The sequence below is a fragment of the Labeo rohita genome, chromosome 19, assembly GCF_022985175.1.
Source record: "Labeo rohita strain BAU-BD-2019 chromosome 19, IGBB_LRoh.1.0, whole genome shotgun sequence".
NCBI classification, from domain to species: Eukaryota; Metazoa; Chordata; class Actinopteri; order Cypriniformes; family Cyprinidae; genus Labeo; species Labeo rohita.
Window position 1 is genome coordinate 39,538,264 of NC_066887.1, and position 20,008 is coordinate 39,558,271.

General features: G+C 35.0%; 1 protein-coding gene across 2 annotated transcripts; it reads left to right on the top strand.

Moving 5' to 3' along the window:
* The first annotated feature begins 1,511 nt into the window (after positions 1-1,511).
* Positions 1,512-16,772, top strand: lingo4a (leucine rich repeat and Ig domain containing 4a). 2 transcript variants are annotated; one of them, XM_051137065.1, is made up of 4 exons: positions 1,512-1,715; positions 8,326-8,394; positions 9,053-9,073; positions 9,681-16,772. In XM_051137065.1, exon 4 carries the CDS (start codon positions 9,693-9,695, stop codon positions 11,505-11,507), a length of 1,815 nt encoding a protein of 604 aa, XP_050993022.1. In that variant the 5' UTR covers positions 1,512-1,715; positions 8,326-8,394; positions 9,053-9,073; positions 9,681-9,692; the 3' UTR covers positions 11,508-16,772. The 2 variants fall into 2 exon arrangements, with proteins under 2 accessions (XP_050993022.1, XP_050993021.1); XM_051137064.1 differs by lacking the exon at positions 9,053-9,073.
* Positions 16,773-20,008: the final 3,236 nt, after the last annotated feature.

Here is a 20,008-nt window from a genome sequence, read left to right on the forward strand (position 1 = left end):
AAGCATGTAATATATAATATTAAAAAATAACAAAAAATACAGTACATTATATAAAATATAACCAGTGGTCAGAAATGAAAAATGACTATATGGCTGGTTGTAAAAGGTTGTAAATAAAAAATCAGACATAATTACTAGGGAGACCAGCAGTAACCAAAAAGTGAACATTTATCAATAAACAATTTAAAAAATGTTAATTATTTAGTTATTATTTATTAAATTAATTAAACAATTAATTAATAAGCATTAGTTGAGTTAAATAAAACTACCCAGAAGACTGGGTTACACATTTAAACAACCCAGTTGCTGAATTTGTCCATATTTCACCCAGCGCTGTGAGTTTATGAAATAAACAATATATTTAAAAGACATCAAACATAAATATTATCCAATAAACAAACCGTAAAATAAGTATATAATATATAACATGTATAATTTATTTGATATTGTGTATTTCTTAAATATTATTTTACATCATTAAAAGATCAATTTAAAGCACTTGCTGATCATAAAAAGAAACTAATATCTTTAGTTTTGAATTAAAGCTATGATAAGCATTAGCATCAAATGAATCATGCGATTAACATTGAAACTGCTGACAGCCCTAACATGAGGTTATTTTTATTATTTGCAGACATGATGAACCGAAGCAAAAGGCAGAGTCTCAATCTGAAGATGCTGTTTGTTTTGTTCTTTCATTATATAAAGATCTTTAAACATCAGCAGAGGCTGTAAACCCTCTAATCTTCACACACACACACACACACACACACACGTCTGGTTTATTATCTTTGTGGGGACTCTCCATAGGTGCAATGGTTTTTATACTGTCCACACTGTATTTTCTATCCCCTTCCCCTACCCCTACCCCTAAACCTAACCCTTACAGAAAACTTTCTGCATTTTTACTTTCTCAAAAAAACTCATTCTGTATGATTTATAAGCTTTTGTACCCATGGGGACCTCAAGCCGGTCCTCACAATGTCAAAAATTTCAGGTTTTACTATCCTTGTGGGGACATTTGGTCCCCACAATGTAGCAAAAACAAGTACACACACACACACACACACACACACATATACTACAGACGCTGCAATAATCTCAGATATCACACACTGTATAAAACAAATAAAATCCACAAAACAGTCATTCACAAAACACGGTTTGTATATAATACGTGGCAGAAGTGTGTGTTTTCTTTATTATATCTTTAATATCTTCATTCTGTCGTTAATGACACTTTTTTAAAGACGTGCACAGACACGAGACCTCAATTTCTCCATCTGATGTATTTAAATGCATTTATTCATTTATTAACGCAGCGTTAAATCCGCAGATTTGAGATTTGTCTGACCCCGGTCGTCCATGAGGACCATCATCATCATCATCATCATCATCATCATCTTCCACACGCGCGGCTGAAGTAATGCGCGGTCTTGGCTCGCGTCCACGCTCATGTTCGGGTAAATAAATCCGGCCGCGCGCGCCCGCGGCGCTCGTGACCCGCGCAGCCGGTGCTGCTTGACTCGACGCTGGGAGTTCGCGCGCGCACATGGACGCGATGAAATTACCGGAGCGGACGTTTCCAGGGATTTCTCTGCACCTCGACGCCGGGGAAGTAAAGTTTCCTCCGGATTCGCGCGGTTTGATCGAGTCTCAGGTAAACACACCTGTGCGCCGATGACGGAGTTCGCGCTTCAGACGCCTGGCAGCAGGTGAGCTCATTTACACTGACAAGTGTTAATAAACAGAATTCGTCAAGTGTGTTTACTGTAGCGCTGGTGAAGCCGAATGAAACCCGTCACGAACATCTCCGGGTCACATTACAAACACACACACCCCTACAGAAAGACACAGGACATGTTTGGCTTAAAAAGCTTATTTTTAGAACCAATATTTGGTATTAAATGTGTTTGCTTTGTGACATTAATGACAAACGAGCAGCTTTACCCTATTTTCCGCTGTAAATAAATAAATAAAAACGATGTGTTACATGTTGATATAGAAGTATTATTGGTGTATTATTTAAACAATTATGTAATTTAATTAATTATTTAAATATTTAATGTATTTGTAAAGTCAAATTTTAAATGTACATTATGCTTTATACTGAATTTAATTTTCTAATTTAGGAAATAATTATCTCCAGACAGGTTGAGTTTGTTTTTATTACTGTGATGAGAATTCGGAGGAAGATCCTGAAAATAATCTCATAATGCAAAAATCTCCTAAAAGAGACTTCATTTTCTTCATTTTTTAAATTCATATATATATGTAAATGTCTTTTAAAAGTTTTTATTTTTACTATAAATTGTTGGAATTTGTTTTTATTCATTTTCCAGTTTTTAATATATATGTATATATAGTGTGCCCGTTAAAAATATCTAGTATATAGTGTAAAATCTCTATATATATGTATGTGTGTGTGTGTGTGTGTGTGTGTGTGTATAATGTAAAATGTATATAAATGCTCTGGACACTTGACTTGTCACTGACCTTTGACCTGTAATGCTGCTCTGACCTCATTCAGACTGCTAGAAATATAGAAATATGATGCAGTTTAATGGCTCAGTTTTGTGGTTGAGGCTCGTGTTTGGCATCAGAAACGCTGCTGGTTTTAGTGTTTGAGTTCAGTGAAGATGTTCAGCTCAGCGTCTCGTGATTCTGAATGACTGATGGTCAGATGTTGTGGTTTGTTAATGTGAGTTTGTTCAGTTGCTGCTGGTGTGAGAAACTCATCTGACAGTCTGAGCTCGTGTTCACTCACCTGCAGGATTGAGTGACCTCTGACTGTAACCAGACGCCTCCGATTCCTTACCAGAAAATCTGGCAAGGTGTAAGTGAGTCAAACCGGAACTGGAAGAGAGCTGGTTTATAAATAGCAGTGAGAAAATCAGGAGTCGTCACCATTGTGTCCTTCACAGAATATGTTTAAAAATAAAGAAATGGGGAAATTTGTTTGTTGTGTGTATATACAATATATATATATATATATATATAAAAACAGTTAATATAAATATAAAAATATGAAATATGAAAAATAAAAAAATATGAATTTAAATAAATTATAAAATTTTATATATATATATATATATATATATATATATATATATATATATATATATATAATTTATTAATAATATATATAATTTATTAATATATATATATTATTTATTAATTAAATTAAATTACTTTTATTTTATTTTATTAGATTTCTCTTAGGACAATGCAGTTTTATTATATGAATCTGTTGGTTTAACATTACCAATACATAGAGGTAATATCTCAAACAACAAATTATAAATGTCAAAACCTGTTTACATTCATGCATTTGGCAGATGCTTTTATTCAGAGTGACTTACACTGCATTCTGTTATCTCTGAGGTAATATTATAGGTTTTTTTTTATTTTAAATAAAATCTTTAGATTTTATATTTGCTGTTTATATTTTTTCTTATTATTATTTTAAAAATCTTTTGACTTTTTTTTTCCCCTAATTTTATTTTTTATTGTTATTTATAGTGTATAGTTGTTATTTGTTTTTATTTTAGTTGTAGTTATTTTTGTACTTCAGGATAAAATAAATAAAAATTACACTTTTAGAATTTAATTTAATTATTTATTTATTAAATAAATAAATAAATATATTTTATTTTATTTTATTTTATTTTATTTTATTTTATTTTATTTCAAGTAACAATATGTGTGCAAAAATTATTATATGCTTATTCTATGTGACCCTGGAACACAAAACCAGTCATAAGGGTCAATTTTGTAATAAATAAATAAATAAGCTTTCCGTTGATGTGTGGTTTGTTATGATAGGACAATATTTGGCTGAGATCTGGAATCTGAGGGTGCAAAAAAGCCAAAATATTGAGAAAATCACCTTCAAAGTTGTTCAAATAAAGTCCTTAGCAATGCATATTACTATTCAGAAATTACGTTTTGATGTATTTACTGTAGGAAATTTACACTATATCTTCATGGACCATGATCTTTACTTAATTTCCGAATGATTTTTGGCATAAAAGAAATATTTAGTATTTTGACCTATGCAATGTATTTTTGGCTATTGCTACAAATATACCCCAGCGACTTAAGACTGGTTTTGTGCTTCACGGTCACATTTCACTTATATTGCTCATATTACTCAAGCAGTAGATCATGCTGATGACACCAAGGTCGTGGGTTTGATTCGCATGGAATGCATGAACTTTGCATGAAAAATTGTGTCAAATGTCATGCAAGTCACTTCGGATAAAAGCATCTGCCAAATGCATGAATATGAATGATTGTTGGTGGTCATAAATACATTTGCATGGGAAAGTTTGACATTCATTGATATAATGCCACGGTTCTAATCACAAATGATTGTTAACGAGTAAATCTAATCCTGAGCGGCGGTTTGTCGACGCATCTGCAATGGCTTTCTAGGGGCATGAAGTTTAAAGCCTCTTGAGCACTTTTAAAGATGCTTAACAGACTGAAACAAAACATGCTGGAGTAAACAAACAGACAGACGAACATTACGGCCTCCATTACGGCCATTTGAAGAGCAGATTAAACTGCAGTCCTGCATTAAACACGCTCAGACGACATATGCTGTCGCACACGCGCAAATCCTGCGCTCTGAGTCCACAGGTCTGCTGACTGCGGCTCTGCTCCTTCATTCATACAGACTCACACAATCACAGCTCATCTGTCACCCGTCAAATCAGACAGACATTGACATGCACACGTCATGTGACGTGTCTCCAACTGAGAAAACATGAACACATACATTTTATTTAGTATCTTATTTTATTTCTTATCATCACAATTTATTTACGTTCTGTTTATGAATTATAATTTTATTTGATTTCAATTATATTAATAATTTTTTTTTTACTTTTTTATATTGTATTTGTTGTCACGTATAATTTATTAGTTCATAAATATGAATAATATTTTTATTTTAATTAATTTGTTAAATGTTATCATTATTATTAATGTATTTATCAGTTATTAATTGGGATTTCTTTCTATTTTATTTTGCATTGTATTTCCCTGTTGATCATTTTATTTTATTTCATGAACATTTTACTGTAGACATAATATATTTGTTTATTATTGTATTTTTTTTATCATCCGCTTGTAACACTTTTGCATATGATTTGCTTTAAAGGTGCTTTAATGAATGTTTTAGCATTATTTTTTATTTTTATTCTATTTTGCATTATCAGTATTTTATTATTTTATGTCACTAACATTTTACTCTTTTACTATAATCTTTTTTTTTTGCATTTTTTTTAGCGTTTTGATCACTTTGAATTGCATTAGAGATGCTTGAACGACGCTTTAACTAAAATGTTCTATTAACTATTATTTATTTCTATTCTGTTTTGCATTAACATCTCACTGTTGATTATTATTTTATTTTACTGTTTTATTATAATCCGTTTTTTTTAATTGTAAAAAATGTGTTGTCTTTATTAATTAATTTTTTCTAAAGCTCTTTGAATTGCATTAGATTTACTTGAAAGTGTTTTAATGAATGTTTTACCATTATTTTTTTTTTATTTCCCTATTCTATTTTGTATTATCAGTATTTCATTATTATTTTATTTTATGTCACTAACAATTTACTGTTTTACTATAATCATTCTTTTTGCATTCTTTTTTTCATTAGTGATGTGAATTGCATTGGAATTGCTTGAAAGATGCTTTAATTAAAATTAATTAACTTATTTATTTCCATTCTGTTTTCATTATTAACTGACTCACTGTTGATTTTTTTTTTTTCAGTAATATTTTTATTCTTTAACTATAATCAGTTTTTTTTAATTAAAAAATGATCTTTATTAATTGTTTGTCAGTTGTCTCTAAAGCTCTTTGAATTGTGTTAGATTTGCTTGAAAGTTTCATCACTGCTATTTATTTCTATTCTATTTTGACTGATCATCTCATTTTTATTTTCTTTCATTTTAGTGAATAATTTAACTGTTTTACTATAATTAACACTTTAAAAATGTTAAATGTTTGCTATAAAAAAAGTATTATTGTGTTTATTTAACACAATTTAAAATTCAACATTAGAATAAGTAATAATGTGTTGTTTCAACTAAAAAGTTTGTGTTTGAGAATGAAAAGTTTAGCTAACTTGGATCGGTAACTTATCTCTGTAAAAAAATGTAAATTTTAAGTTGTAACTAATTGCAGCAAAATGTTTTACAGTGCATTTATTGTTATTTTTGTATTAATTTTTGTCAATCATTTGTAAAGCACTTTGAATCATATTTCAAATCATATTAATTTCAAATCATATTAATTTTTTGTCAGTTGTCCCTAAAGTTCTTTGAATTGCATTAGATTTGCTTGAAAGGTTCTTTAAAGTTTCATCATTATTATTTATTTCTATTCTATTTTGGCTGGTCGTCTTGTTTTAATATGAGATGAAATATTTTACTGTTTTACTGTAATTGGTTTAGCATTTTTTACTAGTGATAATTGTGATCACTTTGTATTGCATTGGAGTTGCTTGAAAGATGCTTTAATTAAAATTAATTAAAACTTTTATTTATTTCTATTCTGTTTTGCATTAATAACGTCTCACTGTTGATTATTATTTTATTTTATTTCAGTAACATTTTACTTTTTTACTATAATCACTTTTTATTTTACTTTTTTAATCTTTATTAGCTTTTTGTCAGTTGTCTGAATTACGTTAGATTTGCTGAAAAGGTTCTTTAACGTTTCATCATTATTATTTATTTCTATTCTGTTTTGACTGGTCATCTCGTTGTTTTATATTCTTTCAATTTAGGGAAATATTTTACTTTCTACTATAATCAACACTTTAAATTTTTTTTTAAATGTTTGTTTTAAAAAACAAAATTGTGATTATTTAACATAACTTAAAATTCAGCTTTAGAATAAGTAATAATATGTTGTTTCAACTTGAAAAATGAAAAGTTTAGCTATCTTGGATATTTATATTATCTCAACAATAAACTACAGTTGCTGTAACTAATTGCAGCAACATTTTAATAGCTGTTTTTGTATTCACTTTGAATTGCATTAGATTTGCTTAAAGTGTTTTAATTAAAGTTTCATAATTATTTATTTCTAATCTATTGTAGCAACATCTCACTGTTGGCCATTATTTTGATTGCGGTGACATACTGTTATTTTTTTTATTTGATTTCACTAAAAACTTACTGTTTTACTATAATCAGTTGTTTGTAAAGCACTCTGAAATACATTTGATTTTTATTTTTTGAAAGTTGCTTTCATCAAACCTTGTTTGATTAAGTATAGTTGACTACAATGGTTTTGTAATTGTTTTTATCATTGACTGCTGAGAGCATCAATCCATTAAAACCCAGGACACATTCAGAGATGATAATTGTCAGATTTTCTCTTCAGTCTGTGTCGTTCATCATTCTGCACATATTGCTTGCATAATCAATATTAATGCATTTCAGCGACTGATTTTAAGGACATTTTGTTTACTTCTGAATGATCAGTTCTGTTTATACCATGTTGTGCCGCCACTCAAAAGTAAAGTCTGGATCTTGCAGCAAAACCAGTCCTGATCTAACACACACACACACACTGACGGACGCGTGCTGTGTCTCTGGCAGGGCTCCGTGTTTTGTTGTGGCTTTGATGCGTTTAACACTGCCAACATTCGGTTATGCAAACATGCCGCTTGGAGTCCCGGACAATCACACAGAGACACACACACGCTCTCGGATCATGCATCTGTTCCTCCTGCACGCATCAGCGCCTCTTCAGGCTTAAGAACAGATCCCAACAGCAAGGAAAACTCTCATTTTGACCTCTGACCACTGGGTGAATCTGAGCCCAACATGCAGCGTCACTGTGACACTGATCACATTATGATCTCAAACTCATGATGCGTTTGTTGCCTGACATCGTGTCTTGAGACATGCAGCCGAGCGCTCCTGTATTAACAAGAGTTGCAATTGTGAGATATGATGAACTGCACTGATATCTGGATTGATCTGATCTCTCTCTTTCTCTTTCTCTCTCTCTTTCTCTTTCTCTCTCTCTTTCTCTCTCTCTTTCTCTCTCTCTTTCTCTTTCTCTGTCTCTTTCTCTTTCTCTCTCTCTTTCTCTTTCTCTCTCTCTTTCTCTTTCTCTCTCTCTTTCTCTTTCTCTTTCTCTTTCTCTTTCTCTCTCTCTCTTTCTCTTTCTCTTTCTCTTTCTCTCTCTCTTTCTCTTTCTCTTTCTCTTTCTCTTTCTCTTTCTCTTTCTCTCTTCTCTTTCTCTTTCTCTTTCTCTTTCTCTTTCTCTTTCTCTTTCTCTTTCTCTGTCCAGGCTGTGAGAGGGCGATCAGAGACTTTGGTAATTGTTGGTAATGAGAAGGAGCGGCTCCTCTGTCAGCTGGTGAGTATTTCGTGAGATGCTTGATATGTGACTCTGGACCACAAAATACACTGTATGGGTCAAAATGATTGATTTTTCTGTTATGCCAAAAATCATTAGGATATTAACTAAAGATCATGTTCCATGGAGATTTCCTACCATAAATATGTCAAAACTTGCATTGCTAAGAACTTCATTTGGACAACTTTAAAGGTGATTTTCTCAATATTTAGATTTTTTTGCACCCTCAGATTCAAGATTATCAAATAGTTGTATCTCAGACAAATATTGTCCTGTATAAATCTCAATTTCTAAAAATGAATACTTATGACTAGTTTTTGTGGTCCATTGTCATATATATGCATAGATGCTATATGCATGTGTGTGTTTGCATGAAATGTTTGTTGAAATAATATAATAATATTTTTACAGTATTTTTAATTGTTGGTGTATACATACAGATGTAATAACTAAATTTATGTTCAAACTATTAATATTAATTAAAATATCATAAATATTAAAAATTAAATTGTTTTATAAAAATGTTATAGTAATACAAAGTTATTACAGTTATCATTAAAAGTAATATATATATCATATATTGTGTCAAGTCTGGCTGTTTTCAGTGGCTCAGGCCACATTTTTAATATAAAGGTTTTTTTTTTTGTTTTTTTTTAAGGTTTTTCTCCTGCTGAATTATGTGAGTTTCATAAGGAAACTTCTTTTTTTGAGACCATTAAAGTTTATTATTTTCAAACACTCAGCATTATTTTAGTTTTATTAATCTTTTTTTCTATTTTTATTTTTATTGTAATATTTACATTTGTAGTCATTTTGTTTTGCATTTTTGACATTTCTATTATTATTTTTAAATGATTTATGTATAGTTTATTTATTTATTTTCTTTATTTATTATGTATGTATGTATGTATGTATGTATTTTTTTTTTTTTTTGCCTTAGTTTTAGCCTAATTATTTTAGTACATCAAAACTACATAAAAATGAGAAGCATTGCCTTGGCCACTAACTGTTTTTTTTTTTTTTTTTTTTTTTGTTGTGTGTGTGTGTTTTTTTTTTTTGGTACAGTTTTAGTTTTAATTTTGTTTAACTATATTAACCCTGGTATATTCTCCAACCAATGATTTCGACCATGTGTGTATCATAATTCATCCGCAGAGTAGTGGTGTAGTCAAACAATTTGGTTACACTGCAAATCCTGGAGCTTCATCATCTGCAAAGTTGAGATTTTCTAGTAGCAAATTTGTTAAACAACACAAAGTTAAAACTATGATCTCTTTTCCTTGCAGGCGGGTCTCCAGATGTGTGTGGCTGCTGATTGGAGGAGGCTGTACTGGTGGGTGGTCCTCCAGTGGCTAGTGGGCGTGGCTCTATCAGCGCCCTGTGCCCAGCGCTGTGACTGTTTGCCAAAGCTCCTAACAGTGAACTGTTCATCAAGACAACTGTCTATCGTTCCCTCAGGCGTTCCTGACAACACCCAGACACTTAACTTAACCAACAACCACTTAAAGACTCTGTCGAGGCGGCAGTTCTCCGGCCTGATGCAGTTACGTGAGCTGGACCTCAGCGACAATCTGCTGACGATGATCGAGGTCGAAGCCTTCGCCGGATTGCAGAACCTCCTTGCGCTGAGGTTATCCCGCAACCGGTTGAAGATCATCCCGGTCGGAGGCTTTTCCGGCCTCCCCAACGTGCAGTTTCTGGATATTAGCGAGAACGAGATCTTGGTGCTCCTGGACGACATGTTCCGTGAGATGGTGTCGCTCCAGAAGCTGGAGGCCAGCGAGAACGATCTGGTGTTCATCTCCAACCGCGCCTTCGCCGGCCTAACCAACCTGCAGGAGCTGAACCTCGACCGCTGCAACCTGACGTCGGTGCCGATCGAAGCCCTGTCGCAGCTCACCGGACTCATGCGCTTGCGTTTCTGCAGACTCGGTCTTACAACGCTCCCCAACAACTCCTTCCGCCAATTGGGACGTTTGCAGGATTTGCAAGTGTCTCAGTGTCCTTGGTTGGACTCGTTGGCTGCTAACAGTCTGTTCGGACTCAATCTCACGTCGTTGACACTTAGCCATTGCAACCTGAGCGCCGTGCCGTATTCCCCGCTCCATCACCTCGTCTACTTGCGATACCTAGACTTGTCCTACAACCCAATCACCACCATCCTTTCCAGTCTCCTCGGGGACTTGCTACGACTCCAAGAGCTGCATCTAGTCGGCACAGGGCTTCTACGGATTGAACCGGGCGCTTTCCGCAACCTTGCGTTTTTCCGGCTCCTCAACGTGTCGGAGAATCACTTGGCGACTCTGGAGGAGTCTGCCTTCCACTCGGTCAGTACTTTAGAGGTCCTACGTTTAGACGGGAACCCGTTGGCGTGCGATTGCCGACTTCTTTGGGTGATGCGCAGACGCCCTTGGCTTCACTTCGAAGGACATTCGCCAACTTGCGTTACACCTGTGCAGGTGCAAGGCAGGACGTTTGCCGACTTCACGGAGGTTGAGATTCCCAGGTTGTTCACCTGCCGACAATCTCGCATTCTTACTCGAAAGCCGCAAGATGTTCGGACAGACGAAGGACATACGGTTTTATTCTTCTGCACTGCAGATGGAGACCCAGCACCGTCAATTATATGGCTGAATCCGAAACGCTCCGTCCTCACCAGCTCGGGTCGGATTCGCGTACTCGCCAACGGGACCCTGGAAGTGCGCTATGCGCAGGTACAGGATAGCGGGTACTACTTGTGCATCGCTTCGAATGCTGCAGGGAACGACAGCGTCTCGGTGAGCCTGCGGGTGCGAGGGTTTCCAGCGTCCGCTCGCAACCGCTCCAGCTCATTCTTTCTGGAAGGCTGGAGCTTCGCGTCCGGACAAGCGGCAGTCAATGGATCGCAACCGTTTCCGTTTGACGTGAAAACACTGGTGATTGCCGTGACCATGGGGTTCCTGTCGTTCCTGAGCTCGGTGGCCGTCTGCTTCGTCTTCATGTTTTTCTGGAGTCAGAGCAAAGGACAGATCAAACACACGGCGACTATCGACTTTGTGCCGCGCAGCACTGCCACGGCGTCCGGAGGCGGACGGACTATGGAGACGGGAAGATTCACCATGAAGCTGATCTGAGAACTACAAAACTGAGAACATGAGGTGTTTGAGGTGCTACTAGATATCAAGAGTTTCAGCATGAGGGTAAGATGCATGAAGCTCCTCTTCTGAATGTCGTTCACTGCCCAAAATTGTTTTTCTTCAGTGCTTCTGTCTCATTTCCAAGTACAAATATATAAACATTCTTAAAGGGTTGGATTAACAGAAAATGAAAATTAGTCCATGATTTACTCACCCTCATGGCATCCTAGGTGTATACAGTCATGGCTAAACATATTTTTGTCAGAAAATGCAACCCTTCTCTCAGGAAATTGTTGCAGTTGCAAATGTGAGAAGAAAAGTCAAATCTGATACAATTTCACACGGAACCCAAAAAAGGGACTGGAAAAAATTATTGGCACCCTTAACTTAATATTTGGTAGCACCCCCTTTGGAAAAAATAACTGAAATCAGTCGCTTCCTGTAACCATGAATGAGTTTCTTACACCTCTCTACTGGAATTTCCTTTGTAACCATTTCTGAGTGCTTTTTGAAGTGTGTTTCGGGTCATTGTCCTGCTGGAAGACCCATGACCATCAGATTTCATTAAACCATTCACATAGTCAAGGCATCCAGTGCCAGAAGTGGCAAAACAACCCCAAAACATCTTTGAACCTCCACCATGTTTGACTGTAGGGACTGTGTTCTTTTCTTTGAAGGCCTCATTTCTTTTTGTGTAAACAGTGCCATGGTGTCCTTTATCAAAAAGCTTTACTTTTGTCTCCTCTGTCCACAGTACGTTCTCCGAGAAGGATTGTAGTTTTGTCACATAAGTTTTGGCAAACTTTTTTATGCCTTTGTGTCAGCAGTGGTGTCCTCCTGGGTCTCCTACTATAGCGTCCCTTTTCATTGATGGTGACGGATAGTGTGAGCTGACACTGTTGTACCCTGTGTCTGCAGATCAGTTTGAATTTGTTTGGAAGTTAATCTGGGTTCTTTATTCACCAATCCACAATCCTTCATTGTAATTTTTCATAAATTTGGCTCTTCCGTCCATGTCCATGGAGGTTCGCTACAGTGCCATGGACCGTAAACCTCTTGATGATATTGTGCACAGTGGACACAGGAACATTTAAGATCTCTGGAGATGGACTTGTAGCCTTGAGACTGTCCATGTTTTTCCACCTTTTTTTTTTTCACTCAAATCCACAGACAACTCTTGTGTGACACAAAGGTTGAGTCAACTTTTCTCAATTTTAACTGGTTGCAAGTGTGATTACTATATTGCCCACACCTGTTACTTGCCACAGGTGTGTCTAAATACAAATTACAGGAGCATCACATGCTTGAAAGGCAATTATTTCTTACAATTTTGACAAGGTGGCAATAAATTTTGTCCAGGCCTAATTTCGAGTTCTGTGTGAAATTTTATCAAGTTTGACTTTTCTTCTGTTTTTGTTTGTGTTGTTGGAGTGCAAACAAAAACAATAAGCATGTGAATACCAAAACATTTGCAATTGGAACAGTTTTCTGAGATAAGCGTTGCATTTTCTGACAGAATTGCAAGAGTGCAGATATTTTTGGCCATGACTGTATGACTTTCTTCTTTCAGATGAATCCAATCTGAGTTGTATTAAAAATTATTCTGGCTCACTTAAGCTTAATAATTACAGCGGGTGTGTGTTTCTTTTCATCAGTCCAAAACAAGTCCAATAAAGTGCATCCATCCATAATAAAAACTGCCTCACATGGCTGCCGGGGGTGAATAAAGGCCTCCTGTAGCGGATTGATGCATCTTTGTAAGAAAAATATCCATATTTAAAATGTAAGAATCACTTTAATCTAGCTTGTGTTTACAGTTGTACAGGGATGTTTTCATTGCACATCCACAGGTGAGAAGTGATGAATGCAGATGTACAGTGAAGAGACCAAAACAAAACAGCGGTCACGAATTAGAAGTTCAAAACAAGACTGGTTTTCCTTTGCTAAAACTTCGCTTCCTTTGCTTCTGTAAACAAACGTTGGTTTGTGTTCAGGTTGTGGAGAGGCTTCCATGAACAACTGTTAGCGCAAGCTAGAGAAAAGTGATTTTTATGTTTTAATTATGGATATTTTCTCTTACAAAAATGCAGCAATTTGCTACAGGAGGCCTTTATTCAGCCCCTTGCAATGTGGCCAAGTCTGCGGGTTTCCCGTGAAACTGGGCTATTTTAACATTGTTGCCGCGGGTTGTGTTTCATGTCTGTGGGTTTAAGCAACTCCAGTAACGTCATATTTAGCTCCTGGAGTGTGTGAACAAAAACGTGTATATTACACCCTTGGGCTAGTTTTGAGTTGAAATTGAGTGGGTTTTGTTGTGAAAACCTGGCAACCCTGCCCCTGGAGCCATGTGAGGCATTTTTTTATTAAGGATGGATGCACTTTATTGGACTGTTGAACAGAAACACCCACTCACTGCCATTATAAAGCTTGGAAGAGCCAGGATAGTTTTTAATATAACTCTGATTGCATTTGTCTGAAAGATGAAAGTCATATACACCTAGGATGCCTTGAGAGAGTAAACAATGGGCTAATTTTCATTTTTGGGTAAACTATCCCTTGAATTTAAAATGCATTTAGTAGAGATGCATAATGACAGATGATGATAAGTCTTGTTTTCTGAATAAATGAAATGTGAAATTTTTATGCTTAAAAGAAGAACAAATATTAAATGGATAGAAAGACAAAAACTATGGGATCAGAAAATCAACTTGGCAGATATTTGTTCCTCATTTTAAAGGTGCTGTATGTAATATTGACAGCTAGTGGCTGAAATGGGTACTGCAGTCCAAATTCATAACAATGGAGAGAGTCGTTTCTGCCGCCTCTCCTCTTCAGACATGATGCTCAGACGGGTTGCCAGATGCTACAAGGAAGTGTTAAGCCCTAAGTATACTTTGTTTTTGTATGTGTACGTTAGCATAAGTGTACAGTTGAATGCGTAACCTTTCAAAGTGTACTGCAGTTAATGTGCATGAAAGGACGCAGTCAACATATGCGCTCTACAAAGCTTGTCCATTGTCTGTGCTATTTTTTTCCATAAGTTATGACCAATAACAATTATTTTTGAACTCATTTAAACAAAAGGCTGGGCTGTCTTGTACCCTCTCACTTACAAGCGCTTGTCAGTGTGAGCTTCTGTTGTTGTTGTTTCATCTCTTCAGTTTTTTTTTTTTTTTTACTATAAACATTTTTTACTATTGCCACCTTGTGGAACAACTGATTATTGCAAAACAAATTCAATTTGCATGTTTGATCTGGGCATACAAAGTACACAAGCTCACAAAAATCGGGTGGTGCACATACTATTCTAGTGACAAAATTCACGTCACGTGCTCTGTACGCTGATCCTCATGTATGTGTAAAAAGTGAGGTATGCTTTGGGCTTTAGCCAGTGTTGCCAAGTCTGCGGTTTTCCTGCGAAATTGGGCTACTTCAACACTGTTGCTGCTGGTTGTTTTTGTTGTCCACGGGTTGAAGCAACCACAATAACACCATATTTAGCCCCTAAAATACGAATTTACCAAGTGTTTATTGTAATACACAAAAATGTTTATTTTATGCCCTGGAACGCAATTTTTAATGGGGACCAATTGGGGTAGTTTTGGACAAGTTTTAAGTAGCAGTTGGGAAGGTTTTGTTGTGAAAATCTGGCAACCCTGGCATTAGGCAAGAAGTTAATGAGCTGATTTATCTACATTTTAATATTTCTTAAGTCATAGAGCTTTTTAGATGGATCCTGAAGTATTTTAGACTGGTAGAATCTGTGATCTCTGACAAAGTTTGTTTGGCTGCAATATGCTGTGTTTTCCAGCAACTGGCAACCCAGGGTGTTGAAATCCTATTGGGTAAACTAGCAGTGGGTGGAGTCCAAAACAAAAACATTCCAACACACATTAGAGTAGAGTAGTTTTTCAGAGAAATGAGTAGATAAACTTAGCATGTTACCTAAATATCTGCAAACATGTTTTGGTACTTTTTATGCTTTAGTTCAGTCAAAAAATGACATGCAACACCTTTAACCCTCTTATTGTTTCACAGGTCAGTTTGACCAATGTTTGATATTCAAACTGTATGAAATGTTTGGACGTGCTGATGTGTTTTGAAAAGCCTGTACAAATTTCGGGGACTCTGAAGGTGTTGAGGTTTTCCATTGATTGACACTGATTTGAACTAACAAGTGTTAGTTAAAAAACAGAAAACTTTAAGCTTGGCAAAGCCTAAAATATAAAATATAAAAAAATAAATGAAATTTAAGTCTCAGGGTTTACTAGAAATGATCTTCCAAATAATGAACAGAAATAAATATAAATAATGTGAGTTATTATTTATTTAGCATTTTCTTTTTACACATTTGCAATATAAAAGTAGTTAATAACAGCAGCCATGAGAAAGAGAAAAAACAAAACAAAAAAACATTTTTTTTGAACATTGAAATATTTTGGTCAAATTGACCCGAAACACCAATAGAGGACTTAAAAAAAACAAAACAAAAAAAAAACAAAACGCAACATAAATTCATAATTTCTCATAATTTATTGTTATTATTGCACGGAAACACAAAAGTCAAACTCCCTTCAGTTTGATCCGTTTCTCAGAAAACAAGACTTCTTGTCATTTTGCATCTCAAGTGTTGATTTAAGGATGTTTAGAAATTTATCCTGAACAAATCAAACACCATGACTTCAGCAGTGATTCTCTTGAGCTTATAGTGTGATTTTTACTGATGGTACATGATGTTAAATCTCAAGAAACTTTATATTTTCCTGTTTCACACGTCTGCAGAACATGCTTTGGCGTCTACATTTTTGAGTTTGGGTTGAATTTGTCATTTGGATATAAATGTAATCACGTTTTTAATCATTTATGTTTGTGAGATGATGAGCTTTTAAAAGGTTGTGAGGCTTTAAATCAGATCATTTTCGCATGAGCTGCATGAATGCATGTGTGAGACGCTCGGATCACATTATTAGCATCTGTAAACAGGAAAAAGTGCAATATTGAGGCTTTAACTGAACAGAAGAAACAGGAGAAAAGATCTCAGGTTAAACTGAGAAGGTTCATTCATGTTCAGTAAACCCTGAAGTAATTCTATGATTCATTTAGTGTATGAAACAACAGAAATATTGAATGCGCTGCATCTCAGGTTTGTGTGAATGTCTGGAACGACTGCATGTGTTTTTCTATGGTAGTTTTGCTGATGATGCTTTTAGATACAACAGCAACCACAGATGTTTAACTCTGCTGTGTGTTTGCTTTAGAAAATCATGTATATCTGTATTTATGCATACATGGCTTTAACCGCTTTATGCAATCCACTTAAAAGCAATAACGTCCCATCATGCACATGCACCGTTTTATTAGCATAAATAAATGTTTGATGAAAGTGGTTTAAGATTCTGTCAATTCATATGTTTTTCTGACGCGTTTGAACTCTAATGAATCTCATTTTAGTGTTTCAGTGTTTTTGAGCATCTCATGTCTGTCATTTGTGTTATTGCATATATTAAAAATGTTGGATTTGTCAGTTTTTTTTAAATTCTGTTCTAAAGACTCTACTTGAAATGTACTAGTTTGAGAACAAACTTGTTTTGTTTAAATATGTTTACTATTTTTAAGTGTTCTTTTTTTCACTTTTAAATGGTCCATTTACTTTTGAATTTTGTTCATGTTAAATCAGCTTAATGTCTGTCTTCATATTTAATGAAAATGATTCAGTTTTGCAATTTCTATAAGAAATGACTGCCAAATGCATTAAAGTTATCTTGAAATGATGTATTTGATTCTGTGCTTTCTTTAGTTCATCTCACATGAATAAAAGGTACATTTTACATAAACCTCAAATACTATATAAAGACTTTCCACTATGTTCCTAATCACTCGGGTCAACTTCAGCACAATATTATTGTAAACATAAATGTTTTTATGCCTAATCCAGTGGTGCCAATAATTTTGGCACTCATTTCATTTGATGTACAGGTGTTTTTCCCATATTTCCAAAGAGGCCAGTATTAAGGAAAGTCACATGAGCCACATAAACACCATCATTTCTCTCTTTATTCTGGTGCTGTGATTCCCTCGTTTTAATCTACGGTATATGAACTTGCTCTCGATCACGTCCAGTAAATCAGCTTAGAGCAGAAAAACAACAGCCTGAATGAACCATTCACTCGCAATAACTGTGATATTAAAGTCACTCACAGGACACAAATACACTCAACTGTTGGGTGTTTAATGAACTGAAATTAAGGGCATATATATTAAAAAAAAAGAAAGGTTTCAAACATCAGAAGTCTGTATCTCTGACGCTTAAATTAATCAAAAAAAAAATTGATTAGTAAATTTTAATGAACTGATTTTAAAACAAAAAGTCAGTGATTAAATTCTTTTTTAGATTTTTAAGGATGTTTACATTTTGTAACATCACATTAAAAAAAATGATTAATGTGTTCTTATTTTTATTGAACAAAAATCCCAGTTTTCTACTATATTTGTGGAAAGTAGTTGCACATGATTCATAAAATCCCAGCTCATCTTCACATTCATGTTCAGATGTGTCTCTTGAGATTAAACTCGTTTGGGTTTTACGTTTGTCTGACAGATCAGACGGCAGATTAGAAGTTTCCAGTCAAACGTCCGTCTGTCGTCCTTCCTCATGATTCATGATCCTGGAGCTTCACTGCTGATCCGTTCAGGAACACTGGCGCCTCCGGCTGCTCAGATCGTCACATTACAGTCTCATCACATTATTACTGCTCAGCAGATACAGTAGCGTTTGGTTATTTACCATTCAGTTTTTTCTAACTGATGCATGAACCTCTGCTTTAAATGAAGGGGTGGTGTAACAAAGGGCTGCATGTTTTTAAATTCAAATTTTGAGCATTTTTTACTGCACCTTTTAAACTGACTAAGTTGCACATTGTGCATTTAGCTCATTTCAGGGCCAGATTTCTCAACCCCCTCTTGAGGGTGTTAAACCAAAAACAAGATCTCTGTAGTAGTACTATTGCTCTTTAAAAAACAATTGACAACTTTTATGGTACCCAGTTTTTATGGTTTTATGGTTCCTTGAACTTGCATATTTGAACTTTTCTGTATATCATCAAATATGCTCAGTTCAAGGGTCCATAAAAAAGAAGGGTAACGCAAAAACTGCCCAAAGTTTGGATTTTATTAGAGCAGTTTCCTTAGTATAAAGTCCTTTATGTCTCCTTTAATGCACTCTCAAAAGGGCTGGAAAAAAAATCAACACAAATTTTGCTGATGGTGCAACAAGCACCTGTGTATTGTCAAATATGCCAAGTTTAGGGGTTCATAAGAAAAACACTGATGAAGAAAAAACTGCCCATTATTTGAATTTCATTAGAGCAGCAGCCCATTTTGAAGCCCTTATATCCATTTTAACACACCATCTAAGACATCAGAGAAAAGTAGCCATGAAATGGGCTGATGGTGCAATAAGCGTCTCTGCAATGCCAAATATACTAAGTTTAAGAGTCCATAAAAAAGAATAGCACTGGAAAAAACAGCCCAAAACTTGAATTTTGTTAGAAGATTTGCACTAGTATGATGTGCTTATGTCGTCTTTACTGCAGCTTCAAAGATACTGGAGAAAAATTGCCGCAAACTTGGCTGATGATGCAAAAAGTGGCTGTTTATTGTCAAAATGGCAAGTTTAAGGGTCTATAAAAAATGACTGGTAAAGTTAAATCATTCCAAAATTTAAATTTAGTTCAAACAGTTGACCTAGTATGAACCCAAGAGATCTGTTTTAATGCTGTTTCAAAAACTTTGGAGAAAATTTGCCGTGAACTGAGCTGATGATGCAATAAGTGTTCGTCTATGGTCAAATGTGCCAAGTTTGGGGGTTCATAAAAAAAGGACAGTAAAGAAAAAACACCCTAAAATTTGGATATTGTTAGAGAATTTGTGGTAGTATGAAAACCCTGTGTCCTCTTTAATACATTATCAAATATGGCAGAGAAACATTGCAACAATTTGGGCTGCTGGTGCAATAAGCATCTGTTCATTCTCAAATATTCAAGGGTCTATAAATAAAGAATGACATATCAAAAACTGGTCTTTATATCCACTTTAATGCATCATTAAAGAAAACAGAGAAAATTAGCCAAGAAATAAAAACAGCCGTTGTCAAATATTCATTTGAATGGTAGTCCATTTGGAGAGCAGTTGTCCTAGTATGAAGCATATATGTCCTGTTCAATGCACTCTTAAAGGGCATGGAGAAACATCATAACGAAATGGGCTGATGGTGCTGTAAGCACCTGTGTGTATTATCAAATATGCGAAGTTCAAGGGTACATAAAAAAGGTTGTTGAAGTAAAAACTGGACAAAACTGTGGATGTCATTAGAACAGGAGTCCTAGTATGAAGTCAATGTATTTTAATTAATGTACCCTGAAATGGGACAGAGAAAAATCACAGCAAAATGTGCTGACGGTGCAATATGTGCCTGTGTATTATTAAATATTCCAAGTTCA